General features: G+C 44.3%; 1 protein-coding gene across 1 annotated transcript in view; it reads left to right on the top strand.

The window, feature by feature from the left end:
- LOC306869385 (pappalysin-1-like) overlaps positions 1–22627 on the top strand; it is a gene marked incomplete at both ends in the record, with an annotated part of 148383 nt that overhangs the window by 100755 nt on the left and 25001 nt on the right. The window contains 5 exons of the mRNA XM_079416147.1: positions 15214–15397; positions 16545–16746; positions 16908–17100; positions 19903–20050; positions 21126–21241. Coding sequence (XP_079272273.1) covers positions 15214–15397; positions 16545–16746; positions 16908–17100; positions 19903–20050; positions 21126–21241 — 843 coding nt within the window. The remainder of the gene's footprint in view (positions 1–15213; positions 15398–16544; positions 16747–16907; positions 17101–19902; positions 20051–21125; positions 21242–22627) is intronic.

Here is a 22627-nt window from a genome sequence, read left to right as displayed (position 1 = left end):
ATCGATCTAAAGGACGCGTACTTCCATGTCTCCATCCTTCCCAGTCACAGGAAGTTCCTGAGGTTTGCTTTCGGGGGTGAAGCTTACCAATATCGAGTTCTTTCCTTTGGCCTAGCACTCTCACCCCGTACTTTCACGAAGTGTGTGGATGCGGCACTGGCCCTGCTGTGGCTTCAGGGCATCCGCATACTGAATTATATCGACGATTGGTTGATCCTAGCTCAATCAGAGCAAATGGCGGCTCGACATCGAGATGTCGTTCTCGCCCACATGAAAGACCTGGGGTTAAGACTAAACACCAAGAAAAGTGTGCTTTCTCCATTACAGAAGACCACTTATCTGGGCGTAGTGTGGCATTCGACCACGATGCAGGCACATCTGTTCCCTGCTCGTATTGAGTCGATCCTCACAGTCAAGAGAGTGAAAGAAGGCCAGTCATTCACGGTCAAGCAGTTTCAGAGACTGCTGGGTCTGAGGGCAGCTGCGTCCAACGTGATACCTTTTGGCCTGCTGTACATGAGACCCCTACAGTGGTGGCTCAAGACCAAGGGGTTCTCCCCGAGGGGAAAACCACTCTGCACTTTCAAGGATACGAGACGATGCATACGTGCCTTAGACATGTGGAGGAAACCTGGTTCTTGTCCCAGGGCCCGGTGTTGGGAGCTCCTTGTCGCCGTGTAACACTAGCGACGGACGTGTCCCTCATCGGTTGGGGAGCGGTCATGAGTGGCCACCCTGCCCGCGATCTGTGGAGTGGCCGCCATCTGACATGGCATATCAATTGGCTGGAGATGCTGGCCGTGTTTTGAGCACTCAAACACTTCCTCCCAGACCTAAGAGACCACCACGTCTTGGTGCACACCGCCAGCACGTCGGTGGTCTCGTACATAAACCACCAGGGAGGTCTGCGGTCGCGACCCTTGTACAAGCTGGCGAACCAGATCCTTGTGTGGTCCAGGCAAACTCCTCTTATTAAGAGCAGTGCACATTCCTGGGCATCTCATTGTGGGAGCAGACGTTCTGCTGAGACATGGGCTGAAGCCTGGGGAATCGATGCTTCACCCCGAGGTGGTGAAGCAGATATGGAGAGTGTTTGGCCAGGCACAGGTGGACCTGTTTGCGACTATAGAGTCAGCTCAATGTCCCCTCTGGTTCTCTCTGACTCCTCCAGCTCCTCTGGGACTGGATGCTATGGTGCAGACTTGGCCGAGGCTTCGTCTGTACACTTTTCCCCCTATCGCTCTGCTCCCGGGAGTTCTGGCGAGAGTGCGCCGGGACGAGGTCAGTCTACTACTGGTAGCGCCGTTCTGGCCGGGCCGAGTATGGTTCTCGGACCTGATTTCTCTCCTCGACGGCACTCCAAGCGAGATCTCCTCTCACAGGCGTGGGGCACTATCGTCCATCCTCACCCAGAGTTGTGGAAGCTGTGGGTGTGGCCTCTGAGGAGGCACAGCTCCTAGCTTCTGGTCTCTCAACCGAGGTTGCTGAGACCATCCTCCAATCCAGAGCTCCCTCTACGAGGAAACTGTACGCCCTGAAGTGGAAGCTCTTCACTTCATGGTGCGGAGGTTGCCAGCTCGACCCAGCTAACTGCCCGATTAGTACAGTTCTGGAGTTCGTGCAGGCCTGTTCCTCCACAGGGTTAACCCACTCCACCCTGAGGGTCTATGTGGCAGCTATATCGGCCTACCACGCAGGATGCTATTCCATAGCCTCTTGTCCTCTGCTCTCCCTTTTCCTGGGGATCAAGACTCGCTTCTTAGAAGTTGACCTTTGGGGCGCAGGCCCCGCCGACTAGCCACTCGTGGCCCTTTTTCATTCGCCCTCGTTGTGCTCCCGAGGGATACACACAGGGCAGGGACTTGGAAGTCTGGCGGCGTGGGCATCTCGTTCCCCTAGAATTTTCGACGCATCTCGAGTTCCTGAAGGGCAACGTCTCAGGTTCTCCGAAGGAAACGAAATGCTGCGTCTCGAGGCCACACTTCCGGCATCCCTGCCAGCGCTTGCTTCATTCCTAGAAGCTGATGCCGGCTCCACCGCACAAGCTTTTATGCTTCCTGGTCGATTACGTCACCCGCCCATGACGTCTCGCCCTTCTATTGGACAGATTACACATGTGATTCAGAGCGCGGTCACGCTAGAGGCGTTCCCCTAGCGTTTTCGACACAGCGTCTCGTTCCATTCCGGAACCATGGTTACATACGTAAACTGAGACGTTTTTTGTGCTTGTCTTTTTTTTTTTTTTTTTTTTCTATGGAGATCTGGCCACACTGACACTTTACCGCAGGTCTCATGAGCGCAGCTAGCCCCATGCTAATTTAAGACTACTTTCACTGTTATTTTCTTGCATCTCACGTACAGACGAAGACACTGATGCACGTTTAAATGCGTCATTAACAACTAGTTGTTCAGTTCAGTTCCCTACACACTGCATAGTATGTCTGTAATTGCTGTTGTCACTACCTGTATTTTTTGGGAGTTAATGTGGTTGTCGAATCCAGTTGTCACTCCCGTATTTTAGTGAATTATGTGTGTACAGAACGCAATTAAGGAGTGAAAGGTGAACTGACAACCGAATTTAGCTGCAGTGTGTACGTGGACATTGCCACGGTCCTGCTGGTGTGCCCTGGTTGGCCACCAGATGTCACTGGGTGTTTGTTTGAGCACATGGCTTGTTGTTTGTGGTTTGTGCCATGTGCTCTCCTGTCTATTGTCTGACCCCACCCTCCTTGTTATCTCATTATTGTTTCAGTGACTTCACCTGTGTCCTCCTCGTTTGTCTCCCTATTTATTCTCCTGGTGTCTGCAGTCCTGGGCTGTTTCGTTATTTCATGTTAGATGCTTAAAGTTGTGTGTGGGTATGTTTGCAGGTACTGCAGTTCTCTGTCTGCCTGTTTTTCCCCTTCGGGGTGGTTTTTTAGAGAGGGGGTTGTGTGACGGTCCTGCTGGTGTGCCCTGGTTGGCCACCAGATGTCACTGGGTGTTTGTTTGAGCACATGGTTCCTGTCATGAGTCCGGGCTGCAGTTCTTCCTGCCGCCACCGGAGGTCGCCATCTCCCGTCTTCCCGGACTCCATGTCCCTAAGTTACACACAGCTGTCACAACCACACACACCTGCCGCATCATTCACCTGACACTCAGTATTACACCCGCAGCTGGTCCCCATTGCCACAGACAATATAGTCTCCCCTCTCCCACCACTCTGCCTGGTTTCATTAGATGTTTTTGTAATTGGGATTTTGGTAAGGTATTTTGTTTCTAGTGTTTGCTCTGGTCTGGGATACATGCACTGTGTTGCTGTCTTGTATCCCAGTCCTTTTCTGCTATGTGTTTTTTGTGCCGTGTTGGCCTTCTTGTTTCTTTATTAAATACCCTTACCTGCATTTGGACCCAGACTCGTCTTTTCCACGGCACCCTCGCAGCGTTCTGTGACAGAATGAAACTAGCAATCATGGGTCCAGCAGGGAGGTTGCTTAACATCTGCCAGGGAGACCGGAGCATGGAGGAGTATGTCAGGGACTTCATTGGAGTGGCTCGGCGGGCGGCTATGGATAAGACCTCCCTCATGGTCTTCTTTTACGGAGGCCTGGCCGAGCCCTTCAAATCCCTGATGCCATTCTGGGACCCAGAGGAGTCGCTGGAGAACTACATCGACCTGGCTCTGCAGGTGAGCGGAGGAACCCCGCTGATGTCGTTGCGAGCGTCGTGGTTTACTCATGCTCCTCCCATGGCAGTGGCGTCCGCCCACAAAGCTCCCGAGGCGGCAGTGCCCGCTCACGTTCCTCCCGAGGCAGCGGAGCTCACCTCAGGCTTTCCCGAAGCGGCGGAGCCCGCTGATGTTTCCTCCGAGGCAGCGGAGCTCGATTCAGGCCTTTTCAAAGCGGCGGAGCCCGCTGATCTTGTCTCCGATGCAGTGGAGCTCGCCTCAGGCCTCTCCGAAGTGGCGGAGTCCTCTGATGTTCCCGCTGAGGCCACGGAGCTCGCCTCAGGCCTTCCCGAAGCAGCGAAGCCCGCTGTTGTTCCCGCTGAGGCCGCGGAGCTCGTCTCAGGCCTTCCCGAAGCGGCGGAGTCCGCTGATGTTCCCGCTGAGGCTACGGTGTCTGCTCACAAAGCTCCCAAGATGGGGATGTCCGCTCACGAGCCTCCCAAGGCGGTGGATCCCGCTCACAGATCTCCCGAAGCGGCAGTGTCTGCCCACAGTTCCCCCGAGACAGCGGTGTCCGCTCACAAAGCACCCGAGATGGGGATGTCCTCTCACAAGCCTCCCGAGGCGGTGGATCCAGCTCACAGATCTCCCGAAGCGGCAGGGTCCGCTTACAGCTCCCCTGAGGCAGCGGTATCCACTCACGATCCTCCCGAGACAGCGGTGCCCGCTCACGAGCTTCCCTGGATGAATCCACCATATCCGCCCTGGCCTCCTGCTCGGCCGGCACCATCCTGGCACCCGTGTCTACCACTGTCTCCAGGCCTTCTTCCGCTGCACGGGCCTGGCCCGCCATCCCTCCCCCTGTTCCACCTCCCTCCGGACTTTTGGGGTTTTTGGTGGAACGTCTGGTAGCCGTTCCTTAAAGGAGGGGTCCTGTCATGAGTCTGGGCTGCAGTTCTTCCTGTCGCCACCGGAGGTCGCCATCTCCCGTCCTCCCGGACTCCATCTCCCTAAATTACACACAGCTGTCACAACCACACACACCTGCCGCATCATTCACCTGCCACTCAGTATTACACCCGCAGCTGTTCCCCATTGCCACAGACTATATAGTCTCCCCTCTCCCACCACTCTGCCTGGTTTCATTAGATGTTTTTGTAATTGAGATTTTGGTAAGGTATTTTGTTTCTAGTGTTTGCTCTGGTCTGGGATACACACACTGTGTTGCTGTCTTGTATCCCAGTCCTTTTCTGCTTTGTGTTTTTTGTGCCGTGTTGGCCTTTTTGTTTCTTTATTAAATACCCTTACCTGCATTTGGACCCAGGCTCGTCTTTTCCACTGCACCCTCGCAGCATTCCGTGACAGCCATAGAGTGATATTAAAAGATCAAACTGAGTATACACCTTATAGACAATGCATACTATATACAGGCAAGTAGAATATGAATGCTACACGCTAAATAGCATGCTAACAATTTTCTTTGGAATGGTTTTCTGTGGGAAAGTGCTGAACGTGAAACTCTTCCACAATGCATTCATATTCTAGGTTCTTGTACATAGTATGTTTTGTTAATAGATTGTAATCTGAATTTGGTCCGATCACTTGTATCCCTGCCTTAAATAATTAAGCATTTCCTTCATAATAGTTTTCTTTGGGAAAGCTCTTAATGTGCAGTTTAGCATGTTTTTCATATTCTGTGTGTATCTGTTTGCATGGTGTATACTGAATTTATTACTGTCTTAGTAGAAACCTGGTAAGAATATCCAGAAAACAAAAAGATTCTTACTGTGTTCTCCATTGACTTCACTCCTGTTGGCTACTTGTTGCATGTGCATGAAGTTAAACATGCCCAGGCCCATACTGGATAATTTACATAATAAACTTAATAGTAAAATCTCTTTAAATGAGCTGAGAGTTATACGCTCTTATTGCAATTGTTTAGAGATTCCAATTGAATTCCAATTCTGCAGAAATCTGCACATGGTGATTCTGTGTGGACTTCAGATTACCAGCTCTCATTCAAACGGGTTGCCTTGCTACTGCAAACAACTCTCATTGTGAACACAAGCTTATATTCCAAAGGAGCAAGGAACTTTGGATTTCTCTTGATATTTCCCCTTGGGGTTTCATCAGTTGTAGTTGCAGTGATGTAATAGATTGATCAAACAGCGCCCAGAGTGATCCGATCACGCCCTCGCGTTTGATCTCTTCATTCATCATCTCAACAGCATTTATGACGAGGTCATGAAATAGATATGCCAGAACAGCATGTTTCTGTGGCATCAGCATGGGAGCAAGGACAATGGTGTCAAGTTGCATCTTGTTGAGCTTCATTAGAAAGTGCACTCGCTTCAGTTGTGTCACGAGGCTTCCAGGAAATCTGCTTTAGATGTTGCTATCTTCAAAACGATCTGTTCCCTCCACTTGTGTGTGTGTGTCCTTGTTTGTTTTCATCATCCAAAGATTATTCTCAGATGTTTAATGAATAACCAATGTGAAATCCAGTCAAACTGCTGCTCTTCTTCTCGATTAAATGCATCTCATCTAATCAGTGCTTGATTTATTTTTTTATTTTTTTAGCCAATTTGTCTGTTAACTATATAATAATTACTTGCTAATTTGCACACAATGTCTCAAAGGTGTGCAGTATTGGGTACTGTTGATTTGTTTAAAACTAGATAACTTAATAATAACATCTGGAATAATGGCACAGACATTTGCACATTTCAGTCCGTGAGTATAGAGATCTGTTACTTCCACAGTAACACTAAAATGCTTAAATTGGTTCACATCAGGCTTGAGTATTCACATCAGAATTTTCCAATTTACCTAGAGTATGGTTCTATCCTCAAAGGGAAAGTTAATCAAAAAAAATTTAAGTTGTCATCATAAAATAAAGGTTCTTTATTGGCTTTGATGATTCCATGAAGAATCTTTAACATCCATGCAAGCTTTCCATTTTACAAAGGTTCTTTATAAAAAAAAAAAAACGATTATTAAAATGCTGTTCAGATTAAGAAAAAAAAAGTTTTTTTAAGAAAATATATATATATATATTTTTTTTTTTTTTTTTTTTTTTTTTTTTTTTTGCCATTGCTACGAAACCATCTTTTGAATTTTATTTTTTAAAGCGATGTCATTCCAAACACCATAAGGCTTACAATAGTCTTCAGAACACAAATGAAGATATTTTCTATATTATTTCCATTGCAACTCCGTGAAGCCAAGACTGTCATGCATGAAAAAGGATAGGTAAAAGTAATTGTTTTTCATCTTGTAATTGAGTGGTTTAATCCAGGTCTTCTGGAGGAGACAGGGGCATCATGCATTCATTATTTTTGAGGGGGCATGAGTGTGGGGGGGGTCGTCATGTGTGACACACAGCAGCCACGTATAACTGATATAGGCTTTTTATTTGATTTATTTTCTCCTTTTTATTCGAAATATCCCCAATTGTGTTAACTATATCATGAAATATCTTGTTTCTCAAATTTGTACAAATATAAAAAATATATTATGTTGTAACAATAACAATATAGATTATGTTGGTTGCTCTATAATGGGCAATGGGCAAAGTAGCCTAATAGTGTAACCCAGTGGCGAGCGTTGACTTTTTTAACCGGGTATGCTGAGTGCTAAGATTAAGACCCCTCCCCCCTCCTGTCCTACTCATCACTTTTAGGATACGCTCAAAGAGGAAAACAACATGGCAGGTGTCGATTTAAAAGTATTGACATATCTTATTTGTAAATGAAATTCATCTCCAATCCTTCTTCTATCTTTTCAGGTTTATCCATAGTTATTTGAATGCTAGAAAACAGCTGCTTTTCCACGTAAAAAACACCAAATAACGTTTACACGTAGTTACGTTATGATACATAATATTCAGAGAATGGGGAGATGGGGGATTGCCCTGCTCTATATGTCTGCATCGACAATGATTTTTTATTTTTAATTTTTTTTATTCATTTATCATTTATTTTTTATTCCCAGTGAATAGGAGTTAAAACTTCCACCAGGGTGATACTACTCCAATAATAGACCATGCAAAATACCAAATAATAATAATAATAATAAATAATAATACATTTAAAATATTGCCAAGTAATATTACAAACAACAATAAAATCAGAGATGGACTCTGTAAGCGCCACAAGCATACGGAAAACAAAGGTATGTTTCATATTTGTTCCTGATGTTTGTAATTATTTAAAATGTTATACACATTTTTATAAAACTTTTTTTTTGTCATTTACTACTTAGGCATGTTGACAATAACATCTTCAACATTGTCTATGACCAGATATGTTTTTAGTGTACTTTCAAAATTTGCTTTGCTTGAGAAAGCATGAAAATATACAGGGTTTTTTTTTTTTCATGTGATTTAGTCAAGTTAGTTTTGCATCAAACCCAATGTAATTTTCAGCAGTCGAGATCTGGCAGCAACAGCTAGCGCATTTTTCCGCTTGGGTTGGCTTCAATGCCCTGGTCCTGATGGTACATTGCCCGTCAATCGTCCCTTTGATGCAGTGCAGTTGTCCTGTCCCCTTAGCAGAAAAACACCCACAGAGCATAATGTTTCCACCTCCATGTTTGATGGTGGGGATGGTGTTCTTGGGGTCATAGGCAGCATTCCTCCTCCTCCAAACACGGCGAGTTGAGTTGATGCCAAAGAGCTCGATTTTAGTCTCATCTGACTACAACACTTTCACCTAGGTCTCCTCTGAATAATTGGCAAACTTCAGACGGGCCTGTACATGTGCTTTCTTGAGCAGGGGCACCTTGTGGGCGCTGCAGGATTTCAGTCCTTCACGGCATAGCGTGTTACCAATTGTTTTCTTGGTGACTATGGTCCCAGCTTCCTTGAGATCAGTGAAAAGATGCTCCCGTGTAGTTCTGGGCTGATTCCTCACCGTTCTCATGATCATTGAAACATGAAAACATGAGGTGAGATCTTGCATGGAGTCCCAGTCCGAGGGAGATTGATTGTTATTTTGTGTTTCTTCCATTTGCAAATAATCACACCAACTGTTGTCACCTTCTCACCAAGCTACTTGGCGATGGTCGTGTAGCCCATTCCAGCCTTGTGTAGGGCTACAATCTTGTCCCTGACATCCTTGAACAGCTCTTTGGTCTTGACCATGGTGGAGAGTTTGGAATCTGATTGATTGATTGCTTCTGTGGACAGGTGTCTTTTATACGGGAAACAAGCTGATATTAGGAGCACTCCCTGTAAGACAGTGCTCCTAGTCTCAGCTCCTTACTTGTATAAAAGACACCTGGGAGCCAGAAATCCTGCTTACCGATAGGGTATCAAATACTTATTTGACTTATTAAAATTCAAATCAATTTATAACTTTTTTTAAATGCTTTTTTCTAGATTTTGTTGTTGTTGTTGTTGTTGTTATTATTATGTCTCTGTTCAAATAAACCTACCATTAAAATTATAGACTGATCATTTCTTTGTCAGTGGGCAAACGTACAAAATCAGCAGGGGATCAAATTACTTTTTCCCCCACTGTATGGATGTCATGCCATAACATATTTTTAATATGACTGACATTGTATTTAAAATGAATTTAATAAAAACATTGTATAAGTTACTAATTATAACACTTTCACTGTCAGAGAGCAAAGAACATCTACATTATTCAGTCTAGCCAGAGTTCAAGCACTCTCAAAAACTCCCATTAAAATCACTGAAGCTGTTTACACTGTGAAATTAATATCGTATGCACATCTGCACTTTGTTGTTTCTGATGTGAGAATTTGTCAGACAGCAGAATTCATTCAGCGAGCGATTGAACAAAACACCGGAGTTTCAGCGATGACTCATCTGGACGCCTCTGATTGGTCGTTGAATTCAAAAGCTCAACATAATTTGTGTGTGATTGGTTATAATGCACACTTGCGCAGCACTGTAAAAACACATCTATTTCTGACTCTGCGCCAGACTTGAATTTAGCAGCTGGTGATGTGACACTGAATGAGCTAATCACATCGGTGTGACTGTATCAAATATACATAAAAAAATATTATTCGGCTATTTTTTGTCTTTTGGAAGCTGCATTCAAAATCCACTTGGCTAGAAAATCTGAGGGGGAACATGCCTCCTCAGTTTGAATGGGCATTACACCTCTGGGAGGAGACACATTTTAATGTGATTAACTCAGGTATTTTAGACTTTTATTCACTTGCAAACAATAGTCAATACACAGAGCACATCAGATATGGTAAAGAGAAGCTTGACTGTTTTTTTTTTTTTTTTTTTTGTGAATTAACCCTTTAATGTCAAAATGTGTTTATTAGTGTTTGGTATAGTGATGCATTCAAACAAAAGCTTTGGTGTGTGTATTTCAGTAAGTCGGCTGTGTTCAATTAGACATAACCTCTCAGCTGTAAATTTGTATTAAAGAATAAAACTCACCATCCACACAAAAATTGTTATTTATTTTTTATTCTCCAACTGAGCATTTATTGGCAGTAACCCAGAGTTGTAAATGTGTTTGTTATAAGATTGTTTGTATGTTTATTATTGTGTGTGTGTGAGTCAGTAAGCGAAACTGTTCGGCTACTAAATGCATTTATGTTAGGTTGCTGTTAGGTTAGGGTTACTAGAATAAGTTGTGCTTGCAAAGTTTGGGAACCACCAAAATAAAGTGTTAGCAGATATTAAAGACAGTCTACTAATAATCTAATGACTGCTAGTTGATATGTAGCTGCAAAGTTACTTATAGTTAGTAGAATGTCAAATCAAAATAAAGTGCCTCATAACCCTGATACAGATGTTTTGAATTTGATTGTATTTGAACAGATACAGAACACAGGAAGTTTCTTACCTGATTCAAGCTTCCTTTACAAAGGGCTATATATTATGCAGTGTTTATAAAGCTGTTTTTTTATTATTATTTTTTGTTTTTCCATTGGTGAGTTGTGTTCTGCTGCGCTCTGATGTACCTATAGGTCAACAGTCACCTGCATATACACGCGTGTTCTTCAAAAGCCTGTACATGACCTTGTCTGATGTGATAATTTATTGTAATTCAGCACTCGCTCTTAGTTCAGTCACTTTCGGGAATTCTGTGCAGATATTCTAAACATAGTGATTGAGTTTAGCATGTGGAAAGCATATGTTTTATACAGAGAAACATGAAAGTGAGTAATGGCTGGGTAAGAAGATATTGTTGTGGTGTATCAAATAGTCAAAGAAAAGGTTGAAGTATATGAGAGAGAAAGAATATCTGCCTGAGCTTATCAATAATGTGTGTATCTAATGTTATAATCCTCCTTTACCAACCACATGCTTTATGCTGAAGGTAGAAGTTCTGTTATGCAAAACAAAGTGTGAACTTTGAAACTAGTAAATCTCACAAATAATTGCAATGAAACATCAAGTAACAAATTGGATTCAAAAAAAAATTTTGAAGTAGAAAGACTGAAATAGCTTTTTCTTGTAGAATGTACTCCAATAATCTTAAAAAAAAAAGGGGTGGATCAGGCTCAGTGGCCTTTGCCTTCGACCCGGCTACTATGGCCATGGATATGTGGCCCCCCCATTTTGGGTTGAATTAGGAATTCAGGGGGGTGCTCTGGAGGAGCGGAGCTGGCTGGGACAAGCGGAAATGAAGGAGACTCAGGAGATGATGGAGAGCTGGACGGGACCAGCGGAGACTCTGGAGACGATGGAGGGTTGGACGGGACCAACGGAGGCGATGGAGATTCTGGAGACGGAGAAAGGCTGGATGGGACCAGCGGAGGCTTTATAGACACTGGGGCGAAGATAGGTGCAGAGAACTCTGGGGGTAGTGCCATATCCATGAGCGCTGAGATGCACGCTGGAGCGAGCTCTGGGGCTGGAATGAGGGTTGAGAGCAGTCTTTTCCTCCTCTTATTCCTCTTCTGGTTCACAGTGAGGGAGGTTGCTGCTGACTTTTGCGGGTTTGATTTAGCCGCGGAATGCGGCGGACGTGACTTCGGAGCCACGGACGGCGGGCTTGACTTCCCCGCAAACGGCGGGCTTGACAGTGGAGCCGTGGACGGTGACGGGCTTGACTTCCCTGCGAATGGCGGGCTTGACAGTGGAGCCTCGGACGGAGACGGGCTTGACAGCAGAGCGGCGGATGGGTTTGACTGGGGAATGGCGGACGGACTGGACAGCGCGCTGGTTCTGGATCGAGGCAGGACACTCTCCAGACACCAGAGGATCCCTTCCCTCCAGTTCAGTCCTGTGGTGTCTGGGAGGTCCACGGGGCGATGGTAATTGGCCCCGATCCAGAACAGGGAGTTGAGGGTGGCATCGTCAAGCCCCGTCCACACGGCAATCCTGCTGAACTCTCGCGCAAACTCCACCAGTGGGAGATCTAGGCAGCCCAGGACGGCGAAGCGCTTAGCAATCTCCATAATCTGTCTTGGTCTTGGTTTCTGTCATGGGACGTGGTTGTTGATAAACGTACGAAGACAGGAGTAGACGTAAAGGAGTTTTTAATGAGCTTCAACACACGTATATCATTCAAAATAACATTAAACCGAAATAAAGACTAGACAGAAACTGAAGGCTTATAAAGACAGGGAACAAAGGAGCAAACACGATAATTACTAAACTCTGGTGAACAGACTGAGCGATAATTAACAAAATGAGAACAGGAAATATCAAATAAGCCCAGACAGGAACTAACACGTAACAACACATGGTCAAACGGGTTTCCCATTTACAGATCTTATATTTTATGTATTTTTTTTTATATACGATTATCGTGCACCTAATGAAAATGATGGATAGAAGATGAATTTTATCAGCTTTTTGTCACAATTTCTTTTTAGTCATAATTTCCTTTCACAGTACTTCTTTACAAAAAGAAAGGCTACCAGTGTCACGGTGCACACAGCAGGGAGGAACAAGGAACACGCATACGAGGATGTAAACTCAAATAACATATTTACTAGCCATCAGGCAGGGCAAGACAAGGCAGACACTGACAGGAACACCGGGGAGTAACGAGTAGACCAGACAAAATGGCACTACACAGACAGGACTATAAATACACAAGTAAATTAACGAACACGGCTGGACACGAATAAACTACTAATTACATGAAACGAGAACAGGAAACAAACCAAATATGGGCACAAGAGGCAGGAACACATGACACACACACAACAGTTCTCTTACATTACTCCCCCCTCCCGAAAGGCTCGTCCCGAGCCTTAACAGTTCCATCGGGGAGGGGGGGTGGGCGCTCTGGAGGCCTCTCAGGACAGACACGGACCGGAACACAGGACAGGGACCTCCAGAGCGATACAGACAGACGGAGACATCGGAGAGCTGGACGAGACCAGCGGAGACACAGGAGAGCTGGACGAGACCAGCGGAGACACAGCGGAGCTGGACGAGACCAGCGGAGACACAGCGGAGCTGGACGAGACCAGCGGAGACCCAGGAGAGCTGGACGAGACCAGCGGAGACCCAGGAGAGCCCAGGAGGCCATGGTGGAGCCAGGGGCTCAGGTGACCATGGCGGTGCAGGGAGCACAGAAGGCCAAGGCAGAAGGTCTACGGAGCCTTGGCCTCGGACCCCTCTCGGCCCGGCCCCTACAGCCGGAACCCTACTACCCCCCCCAAAAATTTCCCTGGGGGTGTGGGGGTATCAGGAGCCCTCCGGGGCTAGACACAAGTTAAAAAGACCTCGGTCACTGGTCAATGCGGCGGCAGCCGGCTGACCATCCCAACGGCAGGGACCGGTGGGCTGGAGGCAGCCCCAACCGGTGTCGGGCCGAGTGACCTCGGACGGCGGATTGGCTTTCCCCGCGAAACAGTGGGCAAGGTGAGCCGCGAACGGCGGCGTGATCTCCCGCGAACAGCGGGGTTGGTGAGCCGCGGACGGCGGCGTGATCTCCCGCGAACAGCGGGGACGGTGAACCGCGGACGGCGGCGTGATCTCCCGCGAACAGCGGGGACGGTGAACCGCGGACGGCGGCGTGATACCCCGCGAACGGCGGGGACGGTGAACCGCGGACGGCGGCGTGATACCCCGCGAACGGCGGGGACGGTGAACCGCGGACGGCGGCGTGATACCCCGCGAACGGCGGGGTCCTTGAGCCGCGGACGGCGGAGTCAGCAGCGATCCGGCGGGCATTGAGACAGCGGCGATCCGGCGGGCATTGAGTCAGCGGCGATCCGGCGGGCTTGACTCAGCGGCGATCCGGCGGGCTTGACTCCCGCAAACGGCGGGTATGACACAAAACACAGGAACCAAAAAAACACTAGAAAACTGGACAAAACAAAACGCGGTGAAGGGACGACGCTTACTGTACTTGGTCTGGTCTTCTGTCACGGTGCACACAGCAGGGAGGAACAAGGAACACGCATACGAGGATGTAAACTCAAATAACATATTTACTAGCCATCAGGCAGGGCAAGACAAGGCAGACACTGACAGGAACACCGGGGAGTAACGAGTAGACCAGACAAAATGGCACTACACAGACAGGACTATAAATACACAAGTAAATTAACGAACACGGCTGGACACGAATAAACTACTAATTACATGAAACGAGAACAGGAAACAAACCAAATATGGGCACAAGAGGCAGGAACACATGACACACACACAACAGTTCTCTTACAACCAGAAACTATTTATTTATTTATTTAGACGGCTGAACCAAACCAGATAAGGACTTTAAAAATCATATTATGCGGTAAAGTTGCGAGATGAGGCATAACAACAAAATCCTGGGTCAGAGATGTTTAAGGCACTGTAACCAGATGTCAGGCCATTTCGGGCATTTTTGGAATAACAGAGTTTTTTGGTCAGGAGAATGTGCCAACATTTTTGCACAGCAGTGTCCAAACTACACACATTGTCTTCTTATTATCAAAACACTATGCATCACGTGAATCTTTAAAGAAAGATGAATATGTTTTGCCTTGTACTCTCTACTCACTAGCTCTACTTGAAACGAGTCAGTGTTCTCTGCTCTCTACATAGGCAGCATCCTAACTGAAATGAGTTCTCTTATTTGAAACACTCTACATAGGCAGCAGCTCACTGCACCACACAAATAGGGCTCCTTGAGGAGACTCCTTGAGCTGAGTTTGGTATTAGGGCACAGTTCTCATGTTTATTCTCATGTTTACTTGATCAGTAAAGATTTTACAGCAAAAATACACGTGAAGTTTCATGTTGAGCATTTAGAAAAAAAAAAAAGAAAAAAATGTGCATATCAAAAATGATTTTAATATTTAATATAATGGTTTTATAGCATTCAAATGTCATTTATGGATGATTGTTGCTGCCAGAACATTTCAGAGTAAATAAGTATGAATTATTTCTATCTGTGATCAGAAGGATCACTTGCAAAGGACATTCTGTACCTTTTTCATGATGCACGAGTCACGACTAAATGGCACTTGATTCCTCATGCAAAATACCAAAGTACTAGATAGTAGTGCTGCTTTCAGACCCATGAGAGGAACACCTGTATTCTTTACTGTGGTATCAGCCTTGTGGACTTTGTGGTCAGCAGCACTGAACTCATTGGAAATCTGACGTCTTTTCTCTGTAGACGGACTCAACCGTTACCATTACCTGTGCTGATAGGAAATGGAACAAGCAAATATCGTGTGAGCCAGTTGACTGTGGGCTTCCAGATAAGTACCATGTGCACCCTGCCCATTTTGATTTCCCGGAAGGCACCACCTACGGCAAGAAGAGCACGTTCCAGTGCAAGGAGCCTGCGCAACTCGTGGGTGAGGAAACACTGGAAAAACTCTAACTGAACTTTGATGCAGTAAAGAGAACAATAAGATTACCTGGTAAAATAGGTAATCTAGGGTCTTGTCAGATTCTCTTTCTCAGCATTCTGAGAATTCAGCATGTAATATAAAATGTGTATTGCAATGATTGAAACTAAAAGAAAAATAAAATAAAATAAAATAATAATACTGCAGCTCGTATTTTAATAATCAAAATAAACATTCTGATTATTACTTGGAATATTACACCGCTTAATTTGTGATTTGCAGCTGTTTGATAGCCCTTTAACATGAAATTCAGTCATGTGCGGTCACAGTTATATTTCAGTGGTTTGATAAGTGAATCATCCAATCAGAATTTACAGGAGCTATTCATTTTATAACACTCGTTTTAACTATTCTCAGCCTAATACTGATCAAATGCATTTTTGTACATTTCAACAGAAGCGATGACATGGCAGTCAGTAAATACTTTTTAATTTGTAATGTTAAATTTTATTTTATTTTTTTGAGAAAAAACGACTTAATATCTTTGCTTTCAAAGTAAATGTATCTTGATTTAAGAATGTTTAGATATTTGTACTGTAAAACAAGACAAATATACTGAGAAAGAAAATCACATTCTGATATACACACTATTGCTTAAAAGTTAAACAATGTTTTGAAAGAAGTATCTTAATCTCATGAAGACTGCACTTCTTATATACTACAGTAAAAATACTGTAATATTAAAAAAATATAAAAATTAAAATATCTGAATAGAATTTAAAATATAACTTATTCATGTGATGTTATCATTATGTCAGTCTTCAGTGTCACATGATCCTTCAGAAGTCATTCTAATATGCTGATTTGCTGCACAAGAATAATTTCTAATTATTTTCAATGTTGAAAACATTTGTGCTGCTTCACATTTTGAAAACCGTGATACATTTTATTTTCAGGATTCTTTGATAGAAAGTACAATATAATTTACTTTAAGCAGATTTTTTTTTGTTACATTATAAATATCTTTACTATCACTTTTGATACATTTAAGATATCCTTGTCAAAGAAAAGTATTTATTTATTTTATTTTATTTGTATTTTTTTTTATTCATGTGTCTTTATTTTATTTGTTTTGTCTGTCGCTCATTTGAAGGCACAAATAACACTCTGACCTGTATGGAGGATGGATTGTGGTCGTTCCCGGAGGCTTTGTGTGAGCTCCGCTGTCCCGTGCCTCCTCCCGTGCCCAACGCCGTACTTCAGACCAAACGCTGCAATGAGACGGGTCTTAAAGTGGGCACCCTCTGCAAATACAAATGCAAACAGGGATACCATGTGGCCAACAAGCCAAAAAGGTGCGCAAACATACGTATCATCCACGAAACACAACAACAACAACACAGCATGTGTTTTGCATGGGTAAATTCCGGTTATGAAAATGGAGTCGTCTTTTATCATCAAAATGAGATTTTACATGAATGCTAATATATCATATGCCGCATCTCTGTACCTGCAGGAGAGCCTTCAAGCGTCAGTGCACAGAAGACGGCTGCTGGTTAGAGGGCTCTTGTGAGCCGGTCACTTGTCCACCTCCTCCATCCGTCTTCTATGGCATGTACCAGTGCACAGACGGCTTCAAATTTGACAGCATCTGCTGGATCCACTGCAATAGGGCCAACAACACGTTGAGACAACCACCATGCAAACAGGTTACTTTCGATATTCTCCTTTAGACATTCGACCAACTATTAATAACTCTGCAACTACATGTAAACTAACTCTCATTAGAATATTAGTAATCGTTATGGTTATGGTTGTGTTGAATTGATCAAAACAGTAGAGTGACAGTAAAGACATTTATAATGTCGCAAAATATTTCTGTCTAGTCTGTTTTTCTATGCTAATGCTAATATTTGAGCAGCGAATCAGAACATTAGAATGATTTCTGAAGGATCATGTGACACTGAAGACTGGAGTAATCATGCTGAAAATTCAGCTTTGCATAACATAAAGTAATTTTTTTGTATGCATTTAAAAAAGAAATCGTACTCGGTTACTAACGTAACCTCGGTTCCCTTAGATACAGGAACGAGTACTGCGTCGTTAGACGCTATGGGGAAAACTCCCTTTTCTCAGAGGAATGAAGACTTTTTCAATCATGCAGTGTGACTGCACGGCCATTGGTTCGTGCAGTAAATAAAAACGAACCAATGGCTCGTCAGTGGCGCAGGGCCTTGTAACCCGGAACTGAACGGGGTACATGAAGGCACAACAGAGGGCGTTTTGGGGTTGGTCCAGCCTTTGCGAGACTTTGCCCTCTCCTCTTCCTTCCTAGCGGGTCAGGAAGACGCCGGAGGCGCAGGGTCCAAGGTCAGCTTGGGCCGGGGTCCTTGACGCTTCAGATAGGGGTAGCGCTTGGCCGAGCGGGAGTACTGCCGAGGCTCAGGCTTCCGTGTAGGCTGAGCGGGCGACGGCGCAGGTTTAGCTGGCTGTTGCGCTGGAGCAGGCTTGGGGCGACTAGTGGCCGCTGCAGAGCTGGACCGTTTAGGCAGGAAGTGTCGCATAGCTTGGGACGACTTCTGAGCCGTGGTGAATCGCTCCGCAAAGCCCTCGACGGCAGGTCCAAAGACCCCCGCAGGGGAGACCGGGGAGTCGAGGAAAGGGACCTTGTCAGCCTCCTTGATTTCGGTGAGGTTTAACCTAATTTGGCCATTGACCTCCCTATGGACTGTGCTGTAGCCTTGGTAGCCTTCAGAGCCAGGTCGGTGGCGCTGCGCAGTTCCCTGAAAACTGCGGGATCAAGTCCGGACTCGTCCATGATCTGGAGGAGTTTGGCCTGAAAGACCTGGAGCACAGCCATGGAATGAAGTGCTACAGCGGCCTGCCCGGCGGAAGAATATGCTCGTCCAGCTAGGTCAGAAGTCATCCTGCAGGGGTGAGCGGCCTTTGCTTTCCATCCAATGGCGGAGGGTTGGCAAAGGTGCGCAGCCACTGCCGCATCGAGAGGGGGCAGCCTTTTGTAGCCCTTCTCCTCGGCGCCGTCCACTAAGGAGAGAGCAGAGGCAGAGTTAGAGCGAAGGCGGGCTGAGTACGGAGCACGCCACAACTTTGTAAGCTCGTCATGGACCTCCGGAAAAAACGGAGAGGTTCGCTGATGAGGGGCCGTACGGCGCTCTGGCAGGAACCATTCATCCAGACGACTTCGAGTGGGCTCCTCCGGCGTAGACCACTCCAAACCCAGCTCGTCGACGGCCTTAGAGAGGATGCGGAAGAGCTCGGCATCCATCCCTGGTTTCACATCGCTGGGTTCGGCAGACGATGAAGGGGCGGGGTTGACAGTGGAGCCCGATATCTTCTCTGCGTCTGACACTATTAGAGACATGCTGTCATCTAATAGCTCGTCCTCAACAGCTCCAAACGAGATAACGTCACTCGCACCAACTGAGGGACGTTGATCTGCGTGCTCGAAGAGGACGGGAGAATCTTCTCTGCATAGCGGGGGTGAGGCACGCGGGGTCTGAGCCGGCGTGAGCTCGCTTGCCGCTGAACGCTTAATCCCTTTACCCCGCAGTTTTTTCCCCCCAGGTCCCTGGAAGAAAACGGGAGGGTGCGAGGGGTGGGATCGCTCTCTGAAAAGAAAGCGATCCGAGTGCACAGTCACGAGACTCATGTTCACGCAGTGTGAACATTCCATCTCAGTCAGAGCAGCTTCTGCGTGGGGTTTACCCAGACATGAAACACACTCTGAGTGGCCGTCAGCATCGTGCAGAGAGATCCTGCACGACACGCAAAGACGGCGTGGCATTTGCAACAACGCCGCGGCTCTTTTAGAGAAATTTGCTTAATATATGCTCGCCGGATGGCAGCAGGGGACGAGCTGACATCTGCTTGGTCGCTGAGCGGCTCAGCGAAGCGCCCTCTTATATAGCCGGGCTTTGCCACCATAGGCTCATGTAGCGCCGCTGACGAGCCATTGGTTCGTTTTTATTTACTGCACGAACCAATGGCCATGCAGTCACACTGCATGATTGAAAAAGTCTTCAGTCCTCGGAGAAAAAGGAGTTTTCCCCATAGCGTCTAACAACGCAGTACGAGTGAAGTATCGACAGGGAACAGTTAATTTAAATTGTAATAATATTTCATATTATTACTATTTTATTATTTTGTGTTTATTAAACAAATACAGCCTTTCTGAGCAGGAGAGGCATTTTCTCAAAAACAATAAAAAATCTTACCGACCCCAGTCTTTTGAACTTTAGTTTTTTTACAGCTTCTTTACAGCTGAAATCATATATATTCCATTACATTAGTACTGTTATTTTCTTGTTTATTACTGTGAAGCTGCTTTGAAACAATCTGCATTGTAGAAAGACCTGACCTAGAGTAAATCGTGATAAAACAAATAACTCTTTAATTTGGTATTTATAGATGCTGCGGTAAGTTTTTTTATCTGTTCTTTCCACTGGCTGTGAGTTTAGAGTGTTCTAGTGAATGCTGTGACGTCTCCACAGGGGCTTGGCACCAATGTCATCCGCTGCAGAAAGGACGGGAACTGGACCGGAAGCTTCCGCTTATGCCCTCAGCTGAAGGGTCAATGCTCTCTACCTCAGAACCTGCATCCCAGCATCCGTGTCAGCTGCAAGAAGGGCCACGGCATAGGTGCGAACTCTTCCCACATGACAGTATATCACCAGAACAGTTCATATTGATCTATAATGTTTCATAAATTAGTAATGGAATTGGTTATACTACTTGTTTTAACCCTTTTCTTTGGTTGAGAACTACTGATTTTTATTACATTTTGGGAATAGAATACAATAGACAAAGAAAGAAAGAAAGAAAGAAAGAAAGAAAGAAAGAAAGAAAGAAAGAAAGAAAGAAAGAAAGAAAGAATAAAGGCTATCATTCAAAAGTTTGGGTCACTATTATTTTTTCTTGTTTTTTTTTTTTTTTTACAGTTAAATTAATACTTCTTTAGCAAGGATTCATCAAATAGATCAAAGTGAAAGTAAATACATTTATAATGTTACAAAATGTTACACAAAGAATTCTAAAAAAATCACGGTTTCCACAAAAAATATGAAGCAGCATAGCTGTTTTTATCATTGATGATAATAATAAGAAATGTTTTTTGTTTTGTTTTGTTTTTTTGAGCAGCAAATCAGCATATTAGAATGATTTGAAGGATCATGTGAAACTGAAGACTAGAGTGATGATGCTGAAAAAGCTTTGCATCCCAGCAATGCATTGCATTTTAACATTTTCAGATACACAAGATACTTTGAATTGTAATAATATTTCTCAATATTAAACAATATTAGTGTTTTTAATAAAATTTAAATGACAGTATTGACAGATTAAGATGATTATTTGCACTGTCATGTTATGTATAATGCAAATCTCAATGGTTCTTAAAACAGGCTTAATCGTTTCTATGCAAAATAGTTTTTTGTTTTTTTTTTGGGGGGGGGGGGGGGGGGTTTGCAGTAAAATGTGACATGATGTGACATTTACCATAAAACTGATGCTGCAAACTCTTATAAACACTATACTGTTACAGTAATGTATTAGACACAGTGCTTAAAACTTTACAAAAACTTCATCAGAAGATGTGCTATGATGTTAAGGCCTCAACATGTTTAAACTGGAGGAAGTTCCCATTAAATTTTACTGAAGTGTCATTGTCTGTAATGGCCTTAGAGATTAACTTATTTCCTCTGTCTGTGTTTCTCAGGAGAGGAGTGTGAGTTGTCCTGCAGGGACAGTAACAATGATGTGGTCATTCTGCCGAACAACATGACGGCCAGCAGCATCATGAGACATCACTGGATGAACCCTCCCAAAGTGAAGGTTTGTGTTTTTCAGTCTCAGTGTTTTAGCTTCCTGGCAGGGAATGTTGCATCCTGAGTGTGACTCAAAGTTCGAGGTGACACTCCTCGGACAGCAGATATTGGATTGTGCCTGGTGATTCATCAGTGTCATTCATCAGTGTCTAGGCTCAGGACTTTAGGGTCAACGAGAAGCACGGTCTTTAGAGGAATTCACCTCTAAAATGTCAGTTATTAAATCCAAATTCACCACATTCAGTGTCTTTTCAAAATAAATAAATGTGACAACAGCCAGTCGGTATGCAGGTTTTTGTCCTGAAAGCCATAGTACACATCAATTTCCTAACATAAATAAATAAAAAAATAAAGTAAAATAAAATGATAAATAAAAATCTAGAAAAGAGGAGAAAAACAGTATAAAGAAAAGCAAAAGCAACACTGAAGGTTCACAACGTCAGTTATATGGAAGTGGTTTTCCCATATGGTAAAAAAAAATAAAAAGTTATATATATATATATATATATATATATATATATATATATATATATATATATATATATATATATATATATATATATATTTATCTATCTATCTATGTGTGTGTGTTTTAAAGCATTTAAAAATATAGTTTACTCTCCATTTATTTTGATCCAAGAAAATGCTTTCATTTCACATTTAAAGGAAAAAAATAAATAACATGTGAACATAACACATTTAAAGGGGTCATCGGATGCTCATTTTACACAAGTTGATATGATTGTTTAGGGTCTTAATGAAAAGTCTATAACATACTTTGGTTAAAATTGCTCAATGGTAGTGTAAAAAAAAAACCTTCCTTACCCTGTCAAAATCAGCTCTGTTTTCAGCACGCTGTTCTAGTCCATGTTGCTTTAAATGCTAGTGAGCTCTGCTGACTTCACCCCTCTCTTCCGTGGAGTGATGAGCAGACCATAGATATGTGTAGATTCCCTATTCGACCGCTCCAGATACGTTGACGCGTCAGCAATCTCGCATTCAACATAATAATCAATGAATATTCAAAGATATACAAGCGTATAATTTGCTGTTGTAGATGCACACGGCCAATGCACTCAAAGATTCGCAGATCGTTCCAAAAATGGCAGATGGCTTGCATATCGCGGCCCATAGAAACAGTCGATAATGAGGCATCTAGGTATATACAGTGCCCTATGGAGCATACTAAACTCTTATACTCATAAAAACCCTTATACTCACTTCTTCTGTAGATAAAGCTGGATCACGAATTATTCGGGCGAACTTAAATGCATTTATGTAGATCGGGGATCGGCGCATTCCCTTCAAAATGAAAGTAATGTTAATCCTCTGCATCGTCAGTGGCTCAGATGTTGGGAGTAAATGACGACTGCTATATTCATTACTACATCCA

This window comes from Barbus barbus (assembly GCF_936440315.1).
Source record: "Barbus barbus genome assembly, chromosome: 5".
Taxonomy (NCBI): Eukaryota; Metazoa; Chordata; class Actinopteri; order Cypriniformes; family Cyprinidae; genus Barbus; species Barbus barbus.
This window is presented reverse-complemented; position numbering and strand designations above follow the sequence as displayed.